Source organism: Columba livia, chromosome Z (genome assembly GCF_036013475.1).
Source record: "Columba livia isolate bColLiv1 breed racing homer chromosome Z, bColLiv1.pat.W.v2, whole genome shotgun sequence".
NCBI lineage: Eukaryota > Metazoa > Chordata > Aves > Columbiformes > Columbidae > Columba > Columba livia.
The window spans coordinates 40,338,228-40,351,540 of record NC_088642.1 but is presented as its reverse complement, the minus strand read 5'-3'; the positions used below and the strand labels follow the sequence as shown (position 1 = coordinate 40,351,540).

At 38.3% G+C, this 13,313-nt stretch overlaps 1 protein-coding gene across 21 annotated transcripts in view; it reads left to right on the top strand.

Moving 5' to 3' along the window:
* The window catches only part of PPIP5K2 (diphosphoinositol pentakisphosphate kinase 2), a 61,894-nt gene that overhangs the window by 6,301 nt on the left and 42,280 nt on the right, over positions 1-13,313 (top strand). For all 21 annotated transcript variants that reach the window (XR_010468858.1, XM_065045454.1, XM_065045448.1 and 18 more), the window contains 4 exons: positions 5,319-5,716; positions 7,235-7,430; positions 8,122-8,212; positions 11,462-11,547. Coding sequence is in view for 20 of the 21 variants with exons in the window: in XM_065045454.1 (XP_064901526.1) it covers positions 5,573-5,716; positions 7,235-7,430; positions 8,122-8,212; positions 11,462-11,547 (517 nt within the window). In the remaining variant the exon portion in view is untranslated. The remainder of the gene's footprint in view (positions 1-5,318; positions 5,717-7,234; positions 7,431-8,121; positions 8,213-11,461; positions 11,548-13,313) is intronic.

The window sequence follows — 13,313 nt, the reverse complement described above, 5'->3', positions numbered from 1 at the left end:
ATAATTGCATCTTTTTTCTTTGATACCCTTTTTTGCTTATTTCTTGTCTGTTCTGCTGTACATCAGCACAATTCCTTGCCTCATATTATTGAGCAGAGTTGAATTACAGATGGTGATAAACTTCTTAAGCTTATTTGTTGAAGTTGTATTTAATGAGGAGAGCTAAAGGCTTTTCTGAGTTTCATATTTCTTAATCAGCCTGTTACACCACTGAACCTTGTAAATTCTGCTAATTACTGGAAACCTTTGTATCCCTTTGTATTTTCTGTGAGTATTGTTTCATTTATTTTGGTTGTGTTTGGGTTTTTTTTGTTGTTGTTATTGTTGAGCACAAAGTATTATCAGGCTAAAACTGTAATATTCTTTGTGGTTGAGGGATCTTGGGATACAGCCACTCTTCATCTTTTTTTAGATTTAGTCCATCACAGTAATGGGCTAACAGCTGCTACTCAACACCTCACAGGGTATGTGGTAGAACAGAACAATGTCTGGGTGTAAATGTTGAGAGAACTGCATTAAGTGTCCTTTATGGCCAAATGTTTGCTTGTAGTGTTGCCTTAGCAGCTTCTGTCTTGACATCCCTTCTCTCTTTTCTTGCCTTCTGTCTGTCCTGTCTCCTTTATTTCCTTGTCATCTGTCAGACCTGAGGAAATGTTATTCTTGAGCATGGGCCTTGTTAGGAGTTCTAGAGTCTCACATTTAAATCTGAAGTATTACCAAGTTTCTTTGACTCATCTGTAGAAAGGTGTTAGACATCCATGCAGAGGATTGTAGTCACTGCTGTGAGCTCTCTCAGAGTTCAGACTTCGCTGGTTCTTTCTTCTTCCCATCTGCCCTCTGCTTCCCCCTTGCCTCCTCCCCGTGCTTTCTGCCCCACCAGTAACCCAACAAACTGGCTCTTTGGTGCTTTGTTACACCATAAATCATGTTGCAGAATTGGAATTTTAAAATGGGTAAAATGCCTCAGCAGGACTGAGGCAAACATTTGTGCTGTCAAATGGATTGTTAATGAAAATGTTAGGTCTAGTGGTTCTAGCAGGAAGACATTGAAAGCTTTTTGTCATCCACTGATACTACCTGAAAAATTGCTATTAAAATAATGCAGGTTTTAGCTACTTAATTTGAATTGGAGGAAGCTGGTAACTGACACAGTTTGAATATTCCTACAGCGGTAAGAACTGAAACTTTATAGGAATGATACGGGGGGGTACAGAGGAGTGGGCTGTTTTGTTACTGTTATGTATATATATGTACAAAATCATATAATGGATGAGCACCACCTATGCTTCTTGTACAGTTATCTGTTTGTTAAATTCCACAATGTAAATGTCAGGGTGCTTTGCAGCTGTTTTGTTACAATGCTTTTCCAAAAGCTGTTTTCCTGAGTGGTTAGTGGTTTATAAATGCTTTATAGCTATGTGTGATGTGTTGATTTTTTCTTGAGATAAAAGACAAGAAACATTTTTGCTCTGGTTTTGTTCTGTTAGTTTCCATTGGAGTGTGGTAGAGGCAGTGTATGTTTGTCCTGATAGCTGTAGCGACACAGAAAACCTGGTTAAATTCTTCTGTTTATTCAGGAGTTGTATATGTTTTTATTAGTATTTGAAATGTGGCTGTTAAAACTTTGAGCTCCTTTTACATTACTGTTCCAACCACTGCTGCTATGTGGGTTTGTTTCTGACAGTTTCCAGAATGTTCATCTTCATGGTCTGAGTATGGGAAACACCAGGGCTGGATTCCTGGGTTGCTTAAACATGTAGAATGGGACAGGAAAACTGTGGGAATATCTTTTAACACTTAGTGAGGACTATGTTTTGGCTTATTCTTTAGAATGTACTTGTGGGATTCTTTCAGAGTATAGTTGCGGAAGTGGTGAAATGTTCTGTTAGAAAAAAAGTCTGTAGTGTGCCACAGGAGTGAACACTGGATTTGGAGTTCTTAGCAGACTTACAAAACCTGTGATTCAAATACTGCCGTATTTGTATGTTAATGTTAAGTTTTCCTGTGTCCTTTTATATATTTAGGCTGTTATTTTGTATACTTTCCACTAGTAAACGATAATAATAACAGTTAAACTTAGGGATTTTTACTTCTTTGCAGTCCACTATTTTAGTGCCATCTGATTTATTGGTGATTAATTTGTTTTAAGATGAGAATGTCAAATGAAATGAGCAGATTTACTGTCTTTTTTTTTTTTTTTTTTTTTTTTTGTTTTTTTGTTTGGGCCAAGGTTTATTCTGTGGTGGTCATGAATAAGAAGTTTTAGAACAGGTAGAATGAGCAGGCTATACGTTTGGTTGAAAGTCCTGTCAGTTAAATTGTGTTTTTCAAAATCAGCTGAGATCTTTTTAATCTGTAAGCTGCAAAACAGAGGCCTTGTGTAACAGCTGGAGTTCAAAGAGAACATAGTCTCAATAATTTTACCTGGAAAGGTCATTGTGCGATAGGAGTTTGGCAACAAATACAAGAGGATCTAACATAGATCATCTCTGCCCCTATATTGCTGCTCTTGACTTCTTAACAGAGAAAAATAGTATGGGGAAGACTCTTCATTGCTCCAGGGACAGCAAGATGGAATTCTGCATAGGCCACTGTGTGTTAGAAGATTCTCCAGTCAGCATTGACAGTACTTTTGGGACAGGATGACAGCTTCATCTTCTTGCTCTGCCATTTATTATTTCTCCTTGGTGTACAACTTGAGAACCACATTTTTATCCAAGCATGGTATTACTGCATTTTTGATGTCAGATAACTATAGATGTTTTTTAGGAGACTTGTGTTCACTGGCGTTGCGGTCACTTACTCTCATGTTTCTCTTTGCATGTCTCTTTTCTTGGACTCTTTATTTCATATACCACAAGAAAGAAGGGGCTTCCTCAGTTTTTATAGCAGCCAAAGCGTTTGTAAGGAAATAATTTTTAATTCCTGTCTCTGAAAGCATTTATTCTAAAAAATAAGTAATTTATTAATAATATCCTGACTCAGATTTATGCTTATAATAGTAACTTAGAGCATCTGCTGTCCAGGAGATAAGCTGGTAACCATCAGCAGTCAGAATGCCAATTTATGTGCAGTTCAGTGAGCCCATACAGTAGTTTAGAAGCCTGAAAATTGTCATTACCTTTTCTTAATCCATTGTGTTTTGTTTTATTTTTACAAACTCTCTGAAAACTCTGGAGCCCAGTGACAATAGCATGAAGTGCCATCTAGTGATTCATCCACCTTCAGATAGGTGAACAACATAATAAACCTTGCAGAAAATACTCTGTTAACTCCAAGCAGACTGTTGAAAATCTTTTCCACAAGTGAAGCTCCACTTGACAGGTCTAGTTGTCACACTAGCACTCTCCAAATTCTTGATTTAGGATTTCAGAAAGACACTGTGTATCAAATAAGTTTGTTAGAGAATTAAGCTTGTCAGGTTATATCTTTGTGCCATTTGTAGACAAATAAATTGTGCTTTCCCTTAAGTCTTCATTTGTGTGGTTTCTGCTTGCTTTGAGAAGTAATCACTTCAGGTTAGAGAGACTTAGGTTGTGCCAGAGATTCTCATTAAATAACTAGTAATTAATTGCACATGAACTTCACAACTTCTGTTGTTCTCACAAAATGCTGTACAGGAATAAGTAGGGGAAAGAAAGCTTAAAAAAACCTCTTTTGTTGATCTCCCGCTTATCTGCTTCAAGTGGTTGCTTTTCCTTCTTTATGAGAAAACGGTAGGTTTTAAAAAGCTGTTAAGACACTTTTTTCCAACAGATTTTGAGTGGTGGGAGGGGAAGCTGTTGCAAGATGAACTGTTAATTTTCAGTTAATTTTCAGTTTTACCATTTTTTTTGGGTCTTTTTTATTTTTAATACCATTTCAAAATTTTGTATTAGTTGCTAGCATATGTTGGCAATAACCTCTGCCTTTCTGATACTTGCTAGAAATAGGATTTGGAAAGCTTTCTTTCTTAACCCTTTCATAAGCAGGATTGATCTGTCTCAATACCTAATTTCTAATTTTTGTGGGAGCAAGATGAATTAGGTGCTTGAAATTTTATTTTGTTCTTGTTGCTTGAAGGATGAATGGTTGCAGTTTCACATGATAAGAGAATGTAATTTTTCATTAGCAGAATTGAAGGAGAGAAAATATATAGCAAATGCAGTCAAGAAATGAGTCTTTTTAATCTCTTGCTTTCACTCTAGGATCATTATGTGTCTGTTCTTCAGACATTAGCTCGGTTTCTGGATCTGAAACAGTTGTATTGTTTACCCACTCTTATTGCTCTCTGACCTAGAACAGATTCTTTCTGGGTAGCTTTTGCTCTACTTACCATCCACTTTCACAGGAAGCTGAATGGTTGATCACCACTGGGAATTTACTATTGCTTTACTTCATTCATAGGACAGCCAAAGTAATTCTGACAAATATTTGAAGACAAATTCAGTTCTGCTGAGATGTCATTGTTGTATGCTACTTACATAATGATCTGACTAATGAACAACTTAACCTAAAGCATTTGATCAGACTAGCTTCTAAATAAGTAACTGCTTATTAATTTTCTCTGTAGTAATAATGAATTAATGGTGTAAAGCCATGAGCAACTTACAGCAGGAACAGTTACCTAGTTAAAACAATGGAAGTCTGAGCTCTCCATCTGTGTCTGATTCTGTATACAAGTTATTTGGCTGAGATTTTAGTTTCACATGACTGGTTAAAAGGGTACAGTATGTGTTTGCTTCACTCTACATTAGTGCTTACAAGTACTTTTGACACAAGGCAGTGCTAGTGTATATCTCTGTAAATATTAATTTTTCAGGGTGAAATAAAGCAATGCTTTGTTGGAAACAAATAAACAAATATCAAACTGGCACATACCTTCTGCTTTCACACTGAAGATTCACTCAGTTCTTGAAAGAATAGGTTTCTATTTAAGAATAGTTCCTGATGGAGTCTTTATAGATTTCATTAGTATTTTTGTCTATTTATCATTGCCATTTGATCAGGAAACTTTTGGAGACAAAGCAGCTGGTGACAGGAATGGTGAATTAAGTATCACAAATATTGGAGACTTTCGTTGTTTTATTTTTTGTATAGAAGATCTACTCTGCACTTAACCCTTCTTAAGTTAGGCAAAAAGTGCATCTGACAGTCTTTACTTTTGTGAGTTGTATTGTCCGTTTTTAAAATGTCTGCATCAGTAGTTTGAAAATATCTTGAAATTATTCTCCCTGCTTTAAACATACATGTGAAAGTGTAGACTGTGCATAGTGTGTGTGGTTTTATTCCTGATGTGTATTTTTACTTTTTGTTGTTTGTTTGGATATTTCTTCTAGGTTAAAAAGTTGTATCATCTCAGGGATGCAGTAGCCTATTGTGGGTTTCTTGGAGCAGCAACTCAACCAATAATGAGCAGATGATACTAATTAAACAGTGCCTGGCAGACAGCGTCATCACATTGCCAACACCACACAAGCAACATCAAAGAGCAGGGGACTTTTCTGTTCCCAAGTCAGCAGGAAACATGTGCAGTATCTCAGCTGGCAAAGTGGATGCAGTTTCTACATAGATCTCTCTAGGTCTTGTAACCATGTCTGTCAGCACAACAGAGAGTGATCCTCCTAGATTCTTTGTTGGTGGAGAAGATGGAGAAGAATTATTGGATTCAGCCAGATCTACAGAATACGAACACTTCTATGACCATGGGGATGAGGAGGAGGAAGAGTATGACTCTGTATGTACTGTAGGGGCATGTGTGTACTATTCTGTGTGTTCTCTGGCATTATTTTACTTTGAAATGACATCAGATCACACAAGTCTAATACTGAAAAGGTGTTCTGAATTGGGAAATTGTTCATATTCGGTAATGATCTGTCAGTTATATTTGGAAATTTAGCATACTTGAAAATTAAGTAGACCTTGAACTTTGAAGTAGATGTATTTGTCCTTCATACAGTGTTTCATGGTAGCTGAGATTGATGTGCCAGCTTTGCAACTTGATTTGGATTCTGGCAGTTAACTTGATGGCATAAGCCTTCAGTTTATTTATTTGGATGATTAGTAGCAAAAAATTACTATGAGTTTTGTGTGTGTGTGTGTGTTGTTAACTGCTGCAGGGTTTTGTTTTTTCAGTTTTAACAGACTCAACATTTCTTTTTTTGTCTTTTTGTTTTGAGATCCAACATGTTTTCAGTCTTCTTTGTCCTTGTGTATAGAAAGTGCATGCTAAATTAATATTAATTTATACCTTAGTTTATCATCCTTTCAGAGTGTTCTGAATTGTATTTTAGCACTATGCTTACCAATTTTTAGTTTGTTTTAGACAAACTCTTAATTTTACTATGCATAAGTCATTATGTTATGTAGGTTTTTTTAGCTGTATTTTGCTGTTCTTTTAGTCTGTAACATTTCACTTTAGGGAATAGTCAAGTTAAATTTTCACTGATTGCAAGCATATCTAAAAAATTCAAATGCAAGGAAATTTTAATAAAACACTGATTAAAAGTAACTTGGCAGTGCAGAGAAGTGCAAAATTAGAAGCTCAGACAGCTCAATTCAGTCAATGTATTTTAGTAAAGGAAGTTAGTTGGCTATGCTTTAAAAGAACAGTAAGTTGAAATAAGGGATTCTTCTGGGGTTTTGATTGTTTTCTTTCTAAACACAGGAATAGGTTGGCTGTCTCACTTAGGAAAACCACTGGTGGAAATTTTAAAGGCTTATAACATGAAAAAAATGTTCACTGAAGAAAAGTGAACCTGTCTATGTACAAAATAGCTTAGCAATCTAGAATAGTATTTTATAGTTTACTAGTTTTCAAAATTCACTTTTAATATTAGGTAATAAGATGAGAAAACTTGTGACTACTGAGTATATGTAGAAAAATTAAATAGTTTGAAATTAATTGCTAGTTAATTTCAGAGTAAGCAAGCCATGAGTATGATTTCATTCAGATTTGACATTTCTGACTTAAATTTGGTTCCATGTATTTGTTCCTGATATGATACTCACAAAAATAATGTAAAGCTATTAAACAGTTTAATTTTTTTGAGGCATTTTTAATAAGGATACAGTGTGGCATGCTGTCATGCTACATTTTGTTACCTGCTAGCAAATTACCAGATTAAACACAAAATTAATGTTAGTATGTGAATTTTAACAGAAAATATCTGTTCAAGTATAGTGCTGCTAAAACCGTGTTGTGTTCTGACAAAACTTTAAAATAATAATTGCTTTTTCCCCCCCACTTCTTTAGCCACCAGAAAGACAAATTGCAGTTGGGATTTGTTCAATGGCTAAGAAATCTAAATCCAAACCAATGAAAGAAATTCTTGAACGCCTCTCCATGTTTAAGTACATAACTGTGGTAATATTTGAAGAGGATGTTATTTTGAATGAGCCAGTAGAAAACTGGCCTTTATGTGACTGTCTCATTTCTTTTCATTCTAAAGGTAAATCTTCTAATAATACCATAAATGATTTTGATAGCTAAATACTTTAACCAGTTTGAGGATTTTTTTTTTCTTTGTCTGCTTGCTTTATTTGATTTTCCTATGAAACGAATCATTTGTCTTGTTTAATATAATACAAATGACTTTTAAAATACAAGCTTTTAAAATTATACTGTTCTGATTGCTTGAAGAAGTCCTGTCTGAAATGTTATTTAAAATAGATACTCCATTGGTAAATGTTTTTTGAGCCAGTGGAAATGGTGATCTACTTGATCCAATAACTGGGAAGGCATGCTGCTTTCTCAATGGGAGTGTTGGTTGTCTGGCCACTTGTTCGTGTACCTCTGCTAATATCTAGGGGTTTTGCCAAACTGGGCAGTGAACCAAAAATGAGTAGACTGAAGTTCATATTTTCAGGCAGAGACAATAAAAGCCTTAGTTCTGGCCCTGTGAAAGTGGAGGGCATGTGGAGAATCGGAAACAGGACCACAGCTTTTCAACCTATGCTGAAATCAGGCTCTAGTTTAATGGTCATCTCAGGCTGGTGTTACGTGTGTTTATATAGAGAGAGCATCTTCCCCATTAAGCTGTATCACTGGTTTTGCTCTAAAGCTTGAATATGAAGGTTCCGAACTATTTACTTCTATTGTGTCTTGCAGTTTTAATTTATTTGCTTTAACAACTGTTTTAGGATTTCCACTGGACAAAGCAGTTGCCTATGCAAAACTCAGGAATCCATTCATAATCAATGACTTGAATATGCAGTATCACATACAAGACAGGTAAGTGACACTAATTACCTGTCAACAGTAAACTACTTTTATGTCTGAGACTGTGAGAATCTGTCGGTGTTGCATAGCAACAGTTCCAGTGTGTTGTAGAACAGCCTAAATGAAATTACAGTGAATGCTGTGTTCTGTTAATGTATGCATAGTTTTTTGGGTTTTGTCTTTAGGTGTGTTTTTTGTTTTACTGCTTTTATATTGTTACATCTGCATATTTACCAAGGTAGAAATTGGGTGATGCATTTGTCTAAAGCTTAGAAAATAAAAAAGTTTAAACTATGAAAATATGTATAGCACAGGTATGTATAGCAACTGTACAACATCCTATAATTTTAGAATTAATGTGACTTACTAAGGGTCTGTTTTTCTGTTAAGTGGATACTTAACATAAGTTGTTGATGTTCAAAGATCATGTGGTTATTCAAAGTGAATTTGCTTTTGGGGCTGCAATCATGCATAGCAAATATTAAAACAATAGTGAGAAAAATACATAAATATTGGAGCCCTCTGAACAGTGAGCAGACTTGCTGTTTTGGATAGCTTCAGTTGCTGTCCTGTGTAAACTTTTTCAATGCTTCACATTAATAATCTCCTTTAACAAGATAATTGTTCTAGCAGAATTGCTGTTGCAGTGATAGAGTGAAGATGGCAGGACTGGCACAGCAAATTACTTTTTATTGATATTGATGAGATCACTGCAAAGGTACAGCTGTGTCAGCAACCTTTAAATCCTTATGTTAAAAAGTAGAGTTTAATCATAGAATTGTAGAATGGTTTGGGTTGCAAGGGACCTTTAAGAACATCTAGTTCCAACCTCCCTGCCATGGGTACAGACACCTTCCATGAGCCACAACCAACCTGGCCTTGAACACTTCCAGGGATGGGGCAACCACAGCTTCTCTCGGCAGCTCTTTCCGGTGCCTCACCACCCTCATAGTGAAGAATTTCTTCCTAATATCTAATGTAAATCTACCCTCTTTCAGTTCAAAGCCATTACCCCTTGTCCTATTACTACATGCCCTTTTAAAAACTCTCTCTCCAGCTTTCTTATAGGTCCCGTTTAGGTAGTGAAATATTGCTGTAAGGTTTCCCAAGAGCCTTTTCTTCTCCAGGCTGAGCAACCTCAACTCTCTTAGCCTCTCTCTATAGGACAGGTTCTCTAGCCCCTGATCATCCTTGTGGCCCTCCACTGGACTCTCTGCAACATGTTCATGTTCTTCTTGTCTTGGGGACCCCAGAATTGAATGCAGTACTCCAGGCAGGATCTCAGCAGAGCAGAGTAGAGGGGGAATATCATCTCCTGCTGCTCACGCTTCTTTTGATGCAGCCTAGGATACGGTTGGCTTTTTGGGCTGCATGTTCACATTGCTGCGTCATGTAGAGTTTTTGATCGACCAGCACTCTCTCAATGCTTTCTCTTCCGAGCTGCTTTCAATCCGTTCTCCACCAAACCTATATTTGTGCTTGGGATTGCCACAATCCAGCTGCAGGACCCTGCACTTGGCATTGTTGAACTTAATGGGATTCACATGGGCCCACCTCAAGCCTGTTAAGGTCCCTCTGGATGGCATCCTTTCCCTCCAGCAAGTTGACTGCACTACACTGCTTGGTGCCATCAGCAAACTTGCTGAGGGCATGTGGAGATGTTAAACAGTGCCCATCCCAATAACAACTCCTGAGGAATACAACTTGTCACTGGTCTCCACTTGAACATTGATCTGTTGACCACAACTCTTTGAGTGTGACCATTCAACCGCTTCCTTATCCATCAAGTGGTCCATCCATCAAGTCCATGTCTCTCCAGTTTAGAGACAAGATGTCATGTGGGACAGCGTCAAATGATTTGCATAAGTATGGAGAAGGGACATCAGTTGCTCTTCCTTATCTGCCAACGCTGCAACCCCATTGTAAAGGCCACCAAATTTGTCAGGCACGATTTGCTCTTAGTGAAGCCATGGTGACTGTCACCAGCCGCCTCCTTATTTTCCATGTGCCTTAGCATAGTGTCCAACAGGACCTGCTCTATGATGTTGCCAGGCTCTGAAGTGAGACTGATTGGCCTGTAGTTCCCTAGCTCTTACTTTCTTTTTACCTTTTTAAAAATGGGGGCTGTGTTTCCCCTTTTCCTGTCAGTGGGAAATTCACTGCACTGCCACTGCTTGTGAAATACGATGGACAGTGGCTTAGCAACTTCGTCTGCCAGTTCCTCAGGACCCATGGATGCGTCTCATCAGGTTCCATGGACTTGTGCACCTTCAGGTTCCTTAGATGGTTTTGAACCTGATCTTTTCCTACAGTGGGCAGTTATATTCATTCTTCCAGTCTCTGCTTTCTGTGACATGGATTGTGTGGCTAGCGTGCTTGCTGGTGAAGACTAAGGTAGAAAAGTCATTGAGAACCTCGGCCTCCTCCATATCCTGGGTAACCAGGTCTTCCATTTTCTTCCAGAGAGAGAACACATTTTCCCTAGTCTTTCTTTTACCACCAACATACCTGTAGAAGCTTTACTTGTTGCAGTTGACATCCCTGGCTATATTTAATTCTGTCAGGGCTTTAGCTTTCCTAACTTGATCCCTGTCTGCTCAAACAATTTCTCTGTATTCTTCCCAGGCTGCCTGTCCTTGCTTCTACTGCCTAAAGTCTTCCTTTTTGTTGTTTGAGTTTCTCCAGGAGCTCCTTTTGCATCCATGCAGGCCTCCTGGCCCGTTTGCCTGACTTTGTTGGGATGTATTGATCCTGAGCTTGGAGGAGCTGATCCCTGAATATAAACCAGCTTTCTTGGGCCCCTCTTTCCTCCAGGGCTGTATCCCCTGGTACTCTACCAAGCAGATTCATGAAGAAGCCAAAGTCTGCTCTCCTGAAGTCCAGGGCACTGAGCTTACTGTGCACCCTCCTTACTGCCCTAAGGATCTTAAACGCCACCATTTCATGACCACTGCAGCCAAGGCTGCTCTTGAGCCTTACATACCCTACCAGCCCCTCCTTGTCAGTAAGAATGAAGTCCAGCATAGCATCTCTCCTTGTTGGCTCTTCTATCACTTGGAGAAGCTACCATCAGTGCATTCTAAAAACGTCTTGAATTGCTTCTGCCCTGTGTATATTTAATCTTATCCTGTGTGACCTAAAAAAAAAAAAAAAAAAATAACATTTGTATGTATTTTTCTCCTCTGTTACTCATGGACTGTAGAATACAAATATTGGCAGGATTTGTTGTCTTGCCGTGCAACTTTTGTTCTTTTCTTCCAGGAGGGAAGTGTATAGTATTCTTAAAGCTGAAGGCATTTTACTTCCTCGCTATGCAGTTCTGAACCGTGATCCAAACAATCCTCAAGGTAAAAACTGACGACTAAAGTATCAAGCATTAGCATCTCTTTATTTCCACTGGAGAACAGTACATACCTAGTAGAAAGCTAAATCTCACTTGCTAAGCAATTAATTTATTGTTGCAGATGTTGATTTCTCCTCTAGTATTTAAAGTATTCCTCTGGATCAGTCCCTACTGGCTGTAGTGGCAGTGTGTGAAACCTAAAAGGCATTGATGGTGTGTGAGCATTGTTGGGCAATTACTAAAACATCAGACTGTTTTGGTCACAAATTCAAAACAGCACCATACCAGCTGCTGTGAAGAAAATTAACTCCATCCCAGCCAAAGGCAGTACAAGTATGCATCTGAAAAGCATGATTTGGAAGCCTGGGGTCACAATCCTCTTAAGGGCATCACAGAACAAATAGAATATAAGGGCTTCCGAACTCAAACTGAGATTGTAATTTGTCACCATAGAACAGCATTAATGATGTTACATTATCCACAATGATTAGTAATTTTACTTAAGAAAGTAATATTGACAGAAACCAGTCAGGCTACTGAATGCTTTTCTGTCTAAGTACAATCAGCTATGTAAGGGAAATCTAGGCCAGGCAGACCTGCAGATGACATATTCTGAATATAAATTGGAGTTTGGCTTTTTTGTTTACCTGAAAACAAATTAAACAGCTTTTTCTACTAAAATGAAAACTTACAGCAACAATGTGAGATTGCAATGACAGGTAAAGAGTAAGAGACAAGAAAAAGTAAACTGAAATATTACTGTGGTATAGCTCTTAAGAGGTATTCTAGGTTAAAATGTCCGTGAAATCTAGGGAGAAAAGGGCTCATGCTACAACACTCAAATAAAAGCTGCTGCACATAGCCAACCAGTAGTGAAGAGATTCTTTATCCCTGACTCCAGAGGACCTAATCCTCTGTGCAAGGTGCATCAATCACACAGTATGAGACAGTTCGCAGCCTGTTAAAGGTACTATTGCATGTGGCACCACACCATGAGCCCTGTCCATCTGCCATTACCCTGATATTTCAGAGAAAGGCACTGAAGAAAGAGATAAGCTGCCCAACCCCCATCTTCAAAACATTTTCAAAAATAATACCACCCATGCAAGCTTATGCATCTTTAGGAAATTATTTCCTGTCTGATGCTGAGGGAATCAATAGAAATCCTGGAACACAGTATTAAAGTGACATCATGTAGACATGGTACAGCAGACATGTTCAGCCCATGATCATCAAGTCTTTGTGCAATCAAGAACAAATCAGTGAACCAAAAATGTTAGGTAGTAATGAAACTGAAAAGAGAAAAGTAAAGAAAATCAAGAGAGACTTCAGAGCCTTGAGACACATAGTGTTCTCCTCTCTCCCCACAATTGCAGGATACAACAAGGAAAGACACAGGAAGACCCACCAGATCAGTAGCTGGCTGCAGGACTGGCGTCACTGGCAGGATTTTGTTTTTTTTGATCATGCATTGGCTTACATGGCACCTGGCCTGCTAGTGACAAATGAGATGCAGCTGTCTCAAAAGGGGAAAAGGATCCTGGGGCAGGAGTTAGGAGGACTCATTGAGAGGGCTTTAAACTAGATTTGATGGTAGAGGGGGAGGAAACCAGGTGTGGCAGAGGCAAACTGAATGGTGACATGCAGCACCTGAGGGTAGTGCTAACGAGGCCCTTTGGTCTGCCTTCCCAGTGGAGGTAGGGGGTGGAGAACCATGCAGTAAGAGAAACACAAGGGTTATTGTTGTGTCAGAAACCGCAGAAGCACTTG